Below are 16,024 nucleotides of genomic sequence, written 5' to 3'. Positions count from 1 at the left end.
CGCATAGTAGGATCACGCTATCGCGCAAATAAAATTTTATTGGATCAACTACTGTGAAAAAGAAACGGGGAGCAATTATGCAACATGCCTAGGAAGAACAGGTGAATCCGTTGAAAGTGAAGAAGTTGTAGGCTTTCAATCAGATAATAACCATATGGATATGCACGATATGCAGGCCTTTTTGAGAAAGAAACTTTTCTTTTTGTCTTAAGCATGTAACTGAAAGTATGACATTTTTTACTTTATCTAACAATTAACTGAAAGCCGAAATTTTAGCAAGCATTAAATTAATATTTAATTTAAAAGGAATTAAAATCATCTAAATCGGATGAAGCTGCACGTATGGCTGGTTGCTTTTCAGTAATACCCTTTTATGTATCCATAGACTCACTGGTGCGCTCTGCACTTACATTCGGTTTCGCTTGATTTTGCGGTCTTCTAAACTTTGGCTTCTGTTGATTACTCTTATGAGATTTTTTTTTCTGAGATTTTTCCTGTTGATCGATATCTGAAGGGGAGGCATTATTACTGTTTTGGTTATTGTTTTCATTTGTGTTGGTGAGTTGCCGTTGTTCGCTTTGTGGCTTTGGTCTTCGCCTGTTTTGATTCGGCCGCCTCGACGTATTATTATCATAACGTTGTCTATAATTGTGTTCTGCGGATGTTGACGGCGTATTATTACCATCGCTAAACCAAATGTCTCCTTTTGTATTCGGCTTTTGCACACTAAAATTAATGCAAAAAAAAAAATAATTTCAAAAAGTTTTATTAATTTAAAAATTCGAAAACAAATAAGTGAGCGAGTTCAAAAGATGAAGTACAAAATCTCAAGATGAGATCAACTTATTAGTTCGTTTTTTCCATTTGAGTTAAACAAGTAAGGAGCTTAAATTCGGTCGGAACCGAATCTTTTATACCCAAATACATTTATCCTAAAAAATACAAAAGAAGGAACAAAATCTTCATGCTCTATAATGAGGAATGGGCGCGGTTCATTTTTTCTATTTTCGAAATGAAAATTTTCGTCGCATAAGCGTGCGGGGTTTGCAGGCGCATCCTTGGAAAAGTATGCTTTTGCAAATTTGTAGGCAATGCCATTATTTCGGACAGACGAACAGGCCGACATGTTTAGGTGTTTTTCAAATATGAAACTGGCCAAGAATTTGTATGTTTCATGGGGTTTTTGAAGCTTGTTGCTGCGCGTTATAAAGGTATTGAAAAAACAAATAAAGTTTAATGCTCTATAATTTTGGGTAGGCGTGGTCAATTTTTTCCATTTTTATGCACGAACGCTACAGCATCGCCCATAGAATGTGGGCTCAAATTTTTGTAGATTTATTTGCTTTATTTTATGAGTAATGAGCAAAAACCCAATTTTTTATTCCTTTTGAAAAGCAGAGGCATTCTAAGTTTACGTGATGCTGTGGGTATCTCCTTCGATCGATTTGGCCCATTTTCAGTACCAACTTGTGCGTAACAACTTCCAATGTTTCCGCCAAATTTTAAGTCGATAGTTTCATTTCACACAGACAGATGGACATGCTTAAATCGATGTAGAATTTGATGCTGCTTTGTGGTGTCCGTGATGCTTGATTTTTGTAGCAATAAGTAGGTCAACTTTATATTATAACGATTGATCTAGAATCACTCAATAAATTTGTCTGTCCGCCGTGTCTTCTTGTATTCAACCTAAAGGTTATAATTGTTGATATATCTGGATGAAATTTTTTATACAAGTTTCGACATGTTGAAAATGTCTCGAATCGTCGTGATTTTTCGGCTTTTTTCCATATAACACCTTATTTTAAAAAGTCGTTATATGAACGATTGCATTGAGCATTAAGTGATTTAGCATTAAATGATTTAAACGGGCTGTGTCCCACGACAGTGTTTTTAGTTCTTTAAGCATGCAAGTACGCTATTTCCACTCAAGAAAATTAATTCAATACTGAAGGTTGAAAGAAATGTTTCTACTTTTTCTTTATCTCTTTTTTTATGCTCACAAATGAACAAAATGAACGAACTTCCCTTTTTCTACATGGAAATATTCATCATAAATTAAATGCAGTTATTGATCAAATAGAAGAGTAAAATTGATTTAGTCGTTCCATCTGTCTCTACAGCTGTTAACCCACATTCAAATTTCATAAACAAACTAGCCAGACTTGCCTTGCTGCATATACCCTTTTCGGGATTTTTGCGCCACGTTTAATTTCTTGGTTTTAAAGTTTAAATGTTCACAATGCTGTTTCTAAGCGTGTACCAATGTCAGTAGAGTTTTCTATCATGTACCGAAAACGGTACACATGGCGTGTAAATAGCAGTTCGTCACAAGCAGTTTACCGGGAAGTTCTTACGCTATTTTTACATTCGTTACTTTAATTTAAAAGAAGTCAGACAAACAATAATGGATTCTGATAGCTGCAGATATTTGTCCAAGTTCGTTACATACGTGATATGTTACGTTTGTTGTTACATTTGTGGAACCTACGTTAAGTGTGTTAAATTTGAAATGCTGAGTGCAATATGTGCGCAGAATTTGCACGCAGTAAAGACTAAAAGGCTAATGTAAAGGATTTCATATTCGCGTTAGACGCGAATTTAAATGTAAACTTATCAACTGTGAAACTCCATTGTAAAAAGGCTTGTCAGCTATCAAAGAAAAGCGAAGGATTTTATTAGCTGGCACGACAATCAGACAGGCGGACCAAAATTCTAGATAAAATCAAGAAATGTTTTTTAAGAAAGTTCTATTAGCGCGACCTATTTTTTCTAGTTTTATAAATCGTAAGAAATACTTTTGTGTTGTATTAGCACGGACTGTGCTGCATTGAGATGGATGCATAGAGAGGTAAAGAGCCTTTAACAAGCAATAGAATGGAAAATTGGAATATTCAGTGCAGTTTTAAAGGCATGTTTGCTTCCAAAGCTTCAGGCCCACATTTTTTCAAATGTAATAAAAATATTAATAAATATTTTGCTAAGAAATTATTTAAAGTATTACGTACTCATGCACATCATCATTTATGGCATCTAGGCTCATTAGTATATGAATGGAAGGTATTTGACGAATAGCAACAATTTCCTCTAAGCCTTCCATTTGAGGCAACCAATGTTCTTCTACCCTGAAAAAAGAACCATTGAGAAGGTTATGGTTAAGCATTCCATTGAATCGTTTCCTTTTTCTATGTATAATTACGTAGCATAGCAGATGCGCGTCACTTGATAAAGAGGATAACTACGTTTTAATATTTCAGCGCAGGAGATAGTTTTTACTACACCGCCCCCCTGGCCGCTCCACATTACAGTACGGTGTTCACCTTTGTCTAAAACATTCTTTGCATATGTTATCACATTATTGACTTTTGTGCCACCGTTGACCTATAGGAGAAATAATGAAAAACGTTTAACCGCACTGTACATAGTCGTAAACAAAATACTTACGTGCATCCAAAGGAAATCCTTCTCAACTGACATACAATCTTTAAAAGGCAATTCAGACTTCGTTATTGGTTTTTCAATGTTTTCACCTTTACGATAGTGCATCATTTTTTAACAACAACAAATTGTAATGTGACCAATACTTTACTAAAATTAAAAATTTAAATAAATACAATTAAAAAGGAAAGGAAGGTCTTTAAGAAAGACTGCATCAAACAAAATACCACCAAAATCTTTTAAGCTTTACGCTTATTTGTCTTGTAACACTATTTAAAGTTCGTTGGTCGATTATTGAAATTATATTACCTTAGTAATATCTTTACTTATTTAGCTGAATACTTTTTATTATATTTAATAAATGCTTTGCCTCACTAATTGAATGAATTTACTTCAGTTTTAGCTTAAACACCGGACATTAAGAAAACAGCTTTAAGGCTTTCAGTCTTGAAAATTTGAATCAGAAACGCTTTGATTAAAATAATATTTCTTTGAGTAAAAGATAAACAGACTTTTCTTTTTAATTGCATTTTAAAATTCAATTAATAACGGAATCGGGTCAACAATTAACAGAATAAATTCTGTAAGCCTCAGCCATAGTCGTTAACAAACGTGTAAAAGATGCTTTATGCATACACTTGGAAAAATTGTATTCATGATAATACTCAATGATGGTGTTCGAGATAACTCGCATATTGGGCGAACTATTACTGAAAAAATAAGTGATATTCCAGCAAAACGGGAATAAGCTCTGCATGGGCTTGCTGGACATGGTCGAGTTTAATATCTCAAAAACTGTGTAGTAAAGAAAGTTTGTGACTAAAACACGTCACACCTTATCGCGGTTAGACCTGAAGCAACCTTTCAATAGAAAACTGAACAAGTTACGAGCTGAGATCAGAAGAAGCCAATCGGAAGCTAGTTGGCTTCGATTTTCGCAAAACCATCTTATTAGTATTGGGCATCGAAAATAAACTATAAACAAGAGATTTTGGAATTTATACTGTTTTCGGAGATATACCTAAGAAGCCATCTAAAGCTTAGTATACAAGGATGCATAATAGTATCTCCCAGCAGCAGTAAATATGTGCTTTATTTTCTTCTCTTTAAACTTTTTGGACGACCTAATATTTAGTTAAAGAATTCATGTTACGATCAAAGGTCAAAGGTTCGTATTTGTGAGAATTTTTTCAAGTGCGTTGTGAAGATGACGTAGTAGCTCGCAGCTGTAACCAAAACAAGTAAGAAAGATATGTTGACATTGAAGCGACAGTTGGATACCCACCACCTAAGATGAAAATATGGCACTCGCGACGTTTCAAATGAACACATAGGTCACTTCTAATCCGAACCCGTGATTTTAACATATAATGATATTTATAAAAACCTTGTTAATGATAAAAATCTATTCACACTAACTGTCGGTACTGGTAGTACTACTACTACTAGTTAGCTAATACTACTAACGTCGTTAAAGCCTCTACAAGCTATTGTTTGGAACTGGCCCATGTTAACTTCCAGTTTACATCTATGCAAATTATCTAAGCATTTTCTCTCTCATGTCACTTTCTGTGACCTCACGATATTCGTCAAATAAACAGACGAACAAGACGCCATAACTCAATTCAATTTTTTTACTCCGAACAAGTATAGATATGTGTGGGATGATAACATTGAAATATACTTCTGTATTGCAATACAAGAAATCTCGGAAAACAAGAAAATACGAAAAAAATAAATCATAGAACGTCCGTCAATTGATTGTTTAAAAAATAAAATGTAAATAAGCAAACACTTGTTGAGTGAAAGATGTATTCAAATGGCACGGACTATAAATTGGCAAATTTACTCCCGCTTCGTAGATATGCTAAAGCAATCAAATACATAATTGCTGTTCTTATTGTTATTATTATTATTATTATTATTACGTTACACACAACTCAATAAGATTCAATACTTTTCCACTTTATTGAGTACTAACCAAACCGAACGTCGTGTGTACGTAAGAGGTCGTGCTTGATTTATTTATTAATAATGCAAAGGGTTTTGGTTGTTCCCAACCTTTGCTTTTCTGTACAGACTTCTATGACTAGTCGCTCACGAAACGCTGCCGGTGCGTGTGACACGCCTAACGAAGAGGAGGAAAAGCAGACACAATTTTTTGCATGAACTTGACTTAAATGCGTAAGCATCAGGTACGTTAGAATAGACCTCTACACAAGCAAGGTTTTCTAGAGGTGGCCAGCATGATTGATACTTCGGGCATTATACGGGTAGCGCTAACACAAGTTTAAAAAGAATTTGGTTACTGGACAAATAATGTTTATCTCCCTTTGGCCATAAGAGCACTTGTTCACAAAAGTCACGCAGTCCATACTACACTGATGTCTAAGAGTCGAGAGCCAGTGTACACTCTCTCGTCAGTCATTACTTTATGAGCCTTTTCTTGAATGCGGTTTAGCAGTAGCAGAGAAGACTTCGCCCATACGTGCAAACGTCTAATTGCATCTGAAAAGCATTTCGTACTAATACTAAGACATTTGCATTTTCCAGCTGTGTAAGAAATTTTCAATTCTTTGCATGAAAAGGATCCATTCTTTTAAAACATTTGCTTATATAAAAGCTATAAAGATTTCGTTTCTAGCTTAAATTTCTGTTAACTTCGGAAGAGTTAAGCCTTAGTTAGATTTAGTTGCACGAAATTGATTCGCGTTTGCTTCAAATCATGACCTGGCGTTGTAGAACTTCGTTACCGATTTCATCAATAGTCTCAATTCTTTCATAGCACTTACTAAAATTATACGCGCCGTTTCCAACCGATAGAAAGGGGCCACCATAAAGAACATAAGTGTTTTCCAACTACACCATCCTATATATGGTGCTGTTTTTGTAATGCGATCGATTAACATCTCTTGAGCCAACTAAACTCACTAAACTAATTGAATCAAACAAATTTTACGGTTCTTCTACATGAAAACGAATTAACTAAATGTTTGTAAGTGCTTGAGATCGCGAAGAACATTCGTTATCGACAGGAGCTGTTGTTACACGATTCATTTATAGTATATTTTCTGTTCCAATCTTTTCTGTTTTTAACTATTTTTTATCATTCTTCGTTTTTCGCTTGAGTGGCCGAGTAGGCAACTGATCGCGACTAACAACTCAATAGTCGTGGATACAAATCTCAAGTGCGGTAGAGTTTTCAATGATGCCAATAGCTTTAGATGCTGCTTGTGCTTTACGACTTTAGACTTAAAACTCATTTCTCTAACTAAATAAGAGAAAAAAAAATGGTCAATAGAAACAAATTGATTTTCTGAAAAACCTACCTACAGCTAGGGGTATTACACTTAAGAAAAGCATGCAACGTACGTAAATTTTTGACGATTTTGAGAATAAAAGCAGAGAGAGAAGAGCAAACGTTTAAAAATTTGGGCAAAGTGCGCAAAGGGAATGGCGCCAAGGTCAAAAATTTTGGAAATGTTAAAACGATCAGTACAGAAATATTCATGTCCAAGAAGTACTTCGCTCTTGTATGCCAATGAATCTTCGTTCATGAAACCTCTCTAAAAGTTGAGTGCAAAGATGGTAAAGTCTGATCCAAGGGCACGCCCCCAATTAAGACAACATTGAAAACATTGTTTGTCTCCTTCTGTTTGTTTCTTGGAAGATATGCTCTCGAGATTATTTTATTATCTTGTTCTTCGTTTTTTCAGACTTGATAATAGTTTGGCGAACACTGTTTTAATGGCAGCATATTCGCGTATCATCAATAATAGAGAACTTGTCAGAAACATAGTCGTGTTATAAATTCATATCATAAAGATGCTTAACATTGTATTGGAAATGAATGAAATAGAAAATAACGTTTAACTAACTGGATAACGGGCGACTCCAGTGTAGGAGTCATGAGAAACTCAACGTTGTTTTATGTTTTGTCATCAGTAGAAATTGTTCATAAACTTGCCCTTCTTGTTCCAGAAGCATGAGTTACAGAGACAGAGTAGTACGTGAAATGAGGCCACATTTGCGCCTAACTCCTTGTTAGTTCAACAAAAATTCCCACCTCGTACTACTGATTTAATATGGAATTGCACGGGTGAAAAAAGAAATTTTTTCCTTGACAGATATCTTTCAGCAAATCCAAATTTTTGATACATTAGCATTACTCCGTGATGTTGAGCCCGCATGCCCAAGCTTTTGATTGCTCCTAATTCATTTAGTCGATTAAACGATTGCCGAGTAGCCGTAGTCGCCACCATCCCATCGTTGATTACTTGGAATTATCATTGACACTTTCGCCTGCAAATTTGTCGTATTCTCATTAGTCACTGTATCTTTGCAATTCATTGGCAGCTGAATGTCAGGAAATATTCAGGAAAAACGGTACAGTTCGCTTACAATAACATCGTACGAACAATGCATTGGAATCAGCCATGTAAAGTTGTTGTGGTCGGAAGCGAAATTATCTATTCAAACAATTTGAATAATTTAAAAGTTAAAATGCCAAAACAAGCTGCAGCAAATAGTGCAACGTCATCTTAAATCAAAAGGGAAATTACATTGTCCTTGAACTAGATCTATTTAGTAATCATTCTTAGCATGCACTGCAATGAAAATTTTTTTGATATATCGCAACTATACCACACAACTACGTACTTTATTTTTTATCGACATGTATATGCGAGCAGGTGTAAAAAATCAATTATGACCGGTTACGTCATTTGTCGTATAGGGTGTACTAGGACGTAAGTAACATCAACAAGACCTTAAGATAAGCCCAGTATTTATTGCGCCGATTGATTCAGAACATGTGTACCCACCTGTTTAATCTATCGGTCGCCATTTTTTAGATATTTTGATCAAATTTGGTACACCGACAAGTTTTGGCCGCGAAACGAATTCGATTGAAAATAGGTAGGATCGGAACATTTCTACGGCCATTTCCCTCATAATGCCTTTTCGTGGAAAGTTTGTTATATGAAAAAAGAAAAACAAGTAAGAACATTATATTCGCCGGGGGCTGCATCTCGCATACCCACCACTATGTTTTTCGCATTCTATTCACCACGTTGTTTTATTTGATGCCCATATCGCTAGTATTATTAAGAAAAATTTATTTGCGGCGTCCACAATATTCATTTTAAAATGAACCCATTTTTAGCCAGATAATGTACTTTCATTTGAGGAGTGTAGCAAACAGTTTTAAAGATTTTGTCTTCTTTCAAAAATTCTTGTTAAAAAACATTGAGTTGAGTTCAGTTTACGCTCCAATGCACGCTTCTGCTCTGATCATTTTGACCCATTTTCATTACCAACCTAGATGCAGAAACTTCCAGTGTTTCTACCAAATTTGATGTCGATATCCTCATTTTTGCGACCAGGAGAGTGCCACCAACACACACCACGCAGACACACACATGGACGGACATCGCACAAATCAACTCACAATTTAACGCTGATCAAGTGTATATATATACTTTATAGGGTCTCTCAAACTTTCTTTTGAACGAAACGAGTACACCCCCATCTTACAATGGTGGGTATAAAAATTTTCCACTTCCAACATATGTCGACAAAAATTGCTAAGCACTACTATTTCGGTATTGTAAATTGTTGTGATAAATTGGGAACGGATGGACCGATGATTTCCACACGTCAGATACAATCGCTACCACGAAAAGTGAATCTTCATATAAGCTATAAAGGTGTGTTTTTTCAATATTTTACAATGAAAATTGGTCCATAATAATAGTTTTACTTTAAAATTAATGGTAGAAAATTGGGGTGTGATCCATGATAGTGCTATTTTTTGGATTTCACCCTATACAAGGATTCTCAAGAAAATTGGTAATGAAAATGTATCTGTACTGATAACTTTCATAAAAATCAACAGTTGGAAATTTGGATCACAGAGTCTATTTTTTAGACCTCCCCATACATAGGGATTCTCATGAAAACTAAGTTATTATACGGCAAGAACCAAGATCAGAAATAATGAAATCTTTGGCAAGTAAATTACTTTCGCTAAATTTTGATCGCGTCACTTTATTTTAGGCCCTCTTGCATATATGGGCGCCCACAAATGGTATACCTTTAGATGGAAAACAAGCGTAATTGGAGAATTGTACCAAATAAAGGGTTGTAGATCCTGACTCGGTTTCTGGAAAATAGTGCTTACATCGCAAGGATAGTAAGCAACGTCTTATTTAAACTATTATCCATCGCTTCTCAAGCTTCTGACTGAATATGAAGTCAGCGTCTAAAGAAAAAATCATCTTTTGACTGCACGTAAGTAAGCACCCATTTTGGGAACATCTGGATGACAATGGAAGTGCTGCAAGATAAGGCATCGGTTGAAATGCAGCAGTGTTTGTGCACCTACGGTTTAAAGGTGAAAACAGCAGAGGCATAGTGGTGGCGTTCGGTACGATTCAGTACTGGCTACGTTTCCTCCAATTACTTTATTAATAAATTTAGAAAGGTTGAAGGCGTCGGATAACTAAATCGTACGAGGGTGTAAGTGTTATGACTAAGTGAAGGTGTTCTGAAGTTAAAAGGTTAAGCATATCATTAAAAGAGCAAAGGAAGAAAAAGCATTTAATGAATAGAAAAAAGGTAATTATTTGCATGCAAACACGTTGTGTAACTAGAGAACGGCGCATTCTCGGAGTCATGTCTCTTTTTGACGGTTCAAGCAACTTATCAAGAGATTCGTTAATTTTCGATATAGGATATTAGGATAAAGTATGGCCGCCAGAAAGGAGGATAGAGATAAAAGAAGATATGCATTCTGCATGTTCAGTACGATCATAATAATAAATGATGAGTATTGAATAACGTCCTATTTTTACATAGAGGTCGCGTTCGGCAATCTCTCCCGCCCGCTCATAATATAGAAGGGCCTCCAAAGTATCTTAATGTTACTGAGATATATGATCGAAAATGCTTTTGCGACTGAATCATATTGCTTTAAAGAGGGTTGTCTGAACAGATTAGCGTCCTTCTCAGTAGATCTATGGCATATGTCATACCGCAGCTCCGCTAAGAAAACGTTAATTCCGTCCATTAAGTTATATTCGTTAATATTCTCATGAGGAACAACTATGAGGAACAACTATGTTAAACCTACGAAGTTCTTGTAGAATTTCACCTGTGGAAAAAGAAAAAAGATTCTATCATGTGAGGAAATGTGATGCCTAGTGATGGTCTTCACAATATATTTTGATTATAGCTTTGCAAGTCAAGTGTACAGAAGATCTCACGAGGAGCACGCTAAATATAGAGAATCTCCTTTCAACTCTCAAGAAATCGATGGAAGTAGCTTTCCAGAGACCGGTTGCAGTTCTAAAGCATTTGTCAGTTGCTACGTCAAACTTTTTATTGGGCCTCGAGATCCATCCATAAATTGTAATATCCTGGGGAAAAATCAACATAATCAGAGATGGACAGATGTTTGTGGCAGTGATCAGAAACATTCCTCTTAGAGCATCTTGCACGAAGCAAGATATTGATTTTACCAAGTTTGAAAATAAGATAAGCAATATGTTCACTTCCTAAGATTTCTTTTTGTGTCATTCTTGCTTCATATTCTCGAACGGGGATCTAACCGTCCGCTTGAGCATATAAAGTTCTGCTAGCATCGCCTTTGTCCACTTACGTGCAGTATCGCCGTCTTGTTAAAAGGGACGGTTGCTCCTATATTTTGAGTCGAATTCCGAATGTCTAAACCAGTCATGTGGTTTGCACTTCCTCGCGAATGCCGGAAGCAAAGGGAAAATATTGGATATAATCCTTTGGCGGATGTTTCTCCAATGTTCTGGCCAGGATCTTACCCTTTTACTACAGAGCTATAGAAAGAGTTGGTCCTTAGATTCCATTGTCCAGGTCAAATAACCTAGAATAGTAATCGTCAATTTTAACGAGCATTCGTCGGTCCGTGCGAAAGGAGTGGAGTCAGATAATAATTTCATTTATTTATTACCACCATAATTAGAATTATCTCTGAATACTTTTGCAATTAATCTCTTGGTGTATGAACTTACAGATTGACGTAATTGAGAGAAAAAATGTATAAAAAAATGTTTAAGAATATTCTTCACTTAAATCGATTAGAGCTTAATACTCGTTTGCAAGTTAATGCCTATTAAACGCATTAAATAGAATTAAACTGTCTTTTAGGAAATTGTAAACGTCTCATGAATACGAAATTAACAAAATTAATGTTAACGTTGACGTGATGTTGGCAAAATGTTTTTACGCGTAAATATTATTTAAGTATAAAATCATAATTTAAATGAACTATCAACCAACTGTTGATAGCATACGAGTTGTTATGTGCTATGGGATTGCTTCTACCTTCTACAGCTTGCATCCTTCCGACCGAAAAGCATAACTTTTCAAATTCTTTCACGGCTGATGGTAGTGAGTGATATCGTCATTTTCATTATTGTTGTCGTTTCACTTTTTATCGGTGGTTAGTTATTCCCCATAAAGAACTTTTGAATTAAATACTGCACAACGATAACACCCAACATAGTCTTAAAGAAATAATTCAAACCAAGCAAAAAAAATAATAAAGATGAACCCTTAACTCAGCACTTATAAGAGGAAGCTGGTGTTGTGTTGTTGTGTTGTTGTGTATGAATGAAACAGCGAGAAGCTTGGAATTGGTGAAACAACACCACAAAATATTTCATTTATTTGTTAGCTGGAATGATGACAACAACTATTATATAATTGTTTGTGGGTGGGAGTCTATTTACCTTCATAAGCCTTAAAAGTAGGGTTTCCCATCAGGAAAGGCCTGCTTTCCTGTTCAGGAATATCGTGGCATAAGTGTGTTTAAGAAATTTTTAAAAATTTGTAAAAAATAACTTTTTTAAGAAGGAAATAATGCAGTCATGAGAGGCAGTCTGTCATCTCAGAATATCCACTAATCCAACACCATAAGTATGAGGTTTCAGATTTCTACTTTAATTTTTGCAATCGCAATGGCCGACATGGACAGACAAGGCTGGTTCGATTGTTACGCCCAGTCAAGAATTTGGATAAGTTATGAAGCATATGACAATTCAGTTTGACAATTCAATCAAATTTGCAGTGATGAGTTATTTTGTTCCCCAGCCATATAAAATTTTTCCAACGAACGAAGAGAGTTGATTATAACAGAAACCCTATTATGAAGACAATCTTAACAGGATACCGAGGTTACGTTATGGCGAATTCGCAGAACTGAGATCAGTTGATTTCCTTCGTTATTATTTAACGGTAAAGCAGTCCTCACATAAAGGAATAACGGTTATCTAAAATAAAAACTTTTACTGGAATTAAAATCATTACACATTCTGTAAGTGAAATACAGGAAGTGAAAGTGCAACGCATTTAAATTGGGCCAAAGTCTTTAATATCCGAATACATAAAACGTTACTAGAAGGAATTTTTTCGCTGATGTATTATTAGCGAGAGCTTCAACGGTGATCTAATCAGGTGGATACAATTTTCAAGCGGTTTCTTTTTTTCTTTTTTTTTTTTTCTAATCAAAAAAGAACATTTAAAGAAAAGCAAATAAGAAAATTATATTCGGCTGGGAGCGAATCTCGCATGCCCAAGGATTGCATTAAAATCTTTGACGGCCCATGGTTTTATTTATTGTCATAAAAAAGTGAATTCGGTAAAATTTATGCAAAAGTATTGTGAAGAAAGATTAATTTACGACGTCGTGACGCCCTTAGTTTAGAATAAACACGCTTGCCTTGTCGCGTTCTACTGCCCAAGCCCTTTTATGTGACATCCATGGCAATGGTACTATAACAGAATAATTAATTCATTACCACGCCCACCACACTTAATTTAGAAATAACACATTTGCTTGCTACTGCCTACTAATCTCCAAGTGCTTTCATTTCATATCCATATCACAGGTGTTATTAAGAAAAAATTAATCCACCGGGTCGTGACGTCCACTATATTTATTTTAGAATTATAGGCAGACAACATATCTTCATTTGAGGAGTGGACGAAATATGATTAATAAGAATAAAAGCTCAAGAAAGTGAAAAATGGAAATTTAATCACTTGTTACTCTGGTGGGCGTGGCGGGCTTTTTTCGTTTTTGTACATAGAAACTGGGGTTTTTCATAAGGTAAATGGGAAAAATTTCACTCTTCGCTCTTTTATAATTGTTGAGTAATGAGCAAAATTCCCACAAAATTTTGTTTTACAAAGACGGAGTAACGTTCAGTTTACGCTTCACTGCGGGTTTAGGATCCCTTGACACATTTTCAGTAACAATTTACTCGCAAAAATTTCCAAAGTTTCTAAGAAAATTGAAGTGGATATATTCATATTTGCGATCAGGAGACACACCATACAGACACACAAAGAGGGGCAGACAAGGCTTAATCAATTCAGAGCAGCATGCTAATCAAGAATATATACACTTTATAGAGTCTCTCAAGCTTCCTTCTGGCAATAATCTCGACTAACATCTAGAAATTTTCACATCCAGCAAAAGACTAATTCTGCTAAGACTATTGATATAGCTCTTGTTTGCATTAAAATCGAACGATTTTTATCAAAACAAAATCGATGTTTTTGCCTGAAGGTAATCGGAATCTTGTCAGAATGCTTTAAAGTTGTCATTTCCCCTAATTCAGATGTATTCCGGAAGGCAACTTCGAAGTTTGCCTTATTAACTAGTTAGTCGACTGATTTTAAATCGATGGTCGACAATTTCGGGGATTGTAACTAAAAATATTTATGACATATTCCCCAACTGCAGGTGCAAATCTCTCTTCGAATACTTTTAAAAGTACAACAAAAGCTTTGCCGCTTCCCTGCCCTATTTGCTTTGCATCGTCTTTTCTTATTGCACCTATGACATAGGCCTCAAGGTGGAATGCGCCTCTTTTGAAATCTATTCTAACGTGACCAGAAGGAATTTACAAAAGAAAGAATTCGACGCTAATACGGGAAAGAACATATTTTGCTTAATCACAAACTTGCTATATTCCATTTTCCAGGGAACCCTATATATAGTGTTTTATTATGTTGGCAAATTTACAAGGGATGACATTTTATTGCTCGAAAGAAGCTCGAAATATCCGTGTTCACATTAAACCTTTTCGACTGAACGCAGTGAGTCATCTGTTATTGGTTTCCTGATTCGCAGAAGAGGAAGAAGAAGTTCGAAATTTTACGACATACGACCGTTCTATAGAAAACCGTATTATGTGTATCGGGCAAAACTCAAATGTGGAGTTTACATTGACGATGCGTAATGGTTCTCCAATCAGGTGGCGAAACCATGGCCTATTGCTGTCTATGATTTTTTTATGTTAGGTCGACTATTCTACGCATTCGTTCTGAATGTTAGAGGTTTTGAGATTGCAGAGAAGCGATTTTAATATTAGAAAGAATTGTTGCTTAGGAAAAGTTTATTTCTTAAGAAGTGAAGCATATTCGCTCACAAGGTGTGTCTCGTAATGTCGTATAAAAACAAGAAGAAGGAAAGAAAAAGATCGTACAAAGATATAAAGTGCTGACTGAAAAGATGTAAGATTTGTCTAAAAATGGTGAATGGGAACAAATATTTTCGAAAATGTCGTCATATTGATGTAAGTACCTGATTCCTTTTTTGGTGGAAGACAGAGTTCAGCAGAATCACTAACAAAATTTTATGGCATATGACAAGATAAGACAGGCAGAGCAATCAAATCCACTACGAAGGGAACTTTTTACACCAACCTTATTAAACTCTTATATGAATGTTTCTGAGTATGCTGATGAGCTGTCGCCTCGTCTTAGCGATTTGGTGCCATTCCAATAGCGCTTTTTTAGATGAACTTTGGAAATATTCGTACAAATCTTTTGATTGTTTATACAAGTTTTGCTCTAAGGTAAAGAACATTTTTTCTTCCATTTTCACGTTTATTGCTGGCTGCTCGAGTTAGAAGTCAACATCTTTTCTTCTCGTCGCAGTGTACTTGCCGCATCGGTAGCAACGAATGGGAAAGCCCTATTTAACCTTTGGGCATACTTTAATTCAATTCTTTTTTTTTTTTTTTTTGAGTTTGAATTTGTGGGCTGATCTTTACGTTATTGAAGTAAGCTTAGCGATGGTCTTATGGAATTATACTGCGTGAAAGTTCATGGACACACACTAAGGACCAAGTCCAACTTTATATCTTAATTTTTACTACCATGGCCGTCTTGTCGCAATTTTTGCCTATAAACGGGCGCACAAGCGGGCATGAGTAAACGAATCTCATGCTGATCAGTGCTTAACTGAATACTCTAGTTTCCACGCACAGAAGGTGTATTTAAAATCCACGCGCTCGCTTTGCAAAGTGTACAAATATAATGAGACGACGAATTGTTAAACAACTGCTTTGACTACGATGTGGCTTTTCACACCCACCACTGTAAGATGTGGGTATACCCATTTTGCTTTTTTGGGTAGTGTACGTAACACCCAAAAGGAAATCGGTCGGAGGGGAAGCGCGCAATGGAGCGTAAACTGAACGCAACTCCGTCTTTTTAACAAAAATTTTTGGATATTTGCCCGTTAGTCGGAAATTATAAA

General features: G+C 35.7%; 1 protein-coding gene across 1 annotated transcript; it reads right to left on the bottom strand.

The window, feature by feature from the left end:
* Positions 1 to 167: 167 nt before the first annotated feature.
* On the bottom strand, positions 168 to 3,588 carry LOC119641192 (ribonuclease P protein subunit p25-like protein). The gene is made up of 4 exons (XM_038039729.1): positions 3,445 to 3,588; positions 3,200 to 3,381; positions 3,009 to 3,125; positions 168 to 726 (listed from the first exon to the last, which is right to left on the bottom strand). The coding sequence occupies exons 1-4, from the start codon at positions 3,547 to 3,549 to the stop codon at positions 372 to 374; spliced, it is 759 nt and encodes a 252-aa protein (XP_037895657.1). The 5' UTR covers positions 3,550 to 3,588; the 3' UTR covers positions 168 to 371.
* Positions 3,589 to 16,024: the final 12,436 nt, after the last annotated feature.

Source organism: Glossina fuscipes, unplaced genomic scaffold (genome assembly GCF_014805625.2).
Source record: "Glossina fuscipes isolate IAEA_lab_2018 unplaced genomic scaffold, Yale_Gfus_2 147, whole genome shotgun sequence".
Classification (NCBI taxonomy): Eukaryota; Metazoa; Arthropoda; class Insecta; order Diptera; family Glossinidae; genus Glossina; species Glossina fuscipes.
This window is presented reverse-complemented; position numbering and strand designations above follow the sequence as displayed.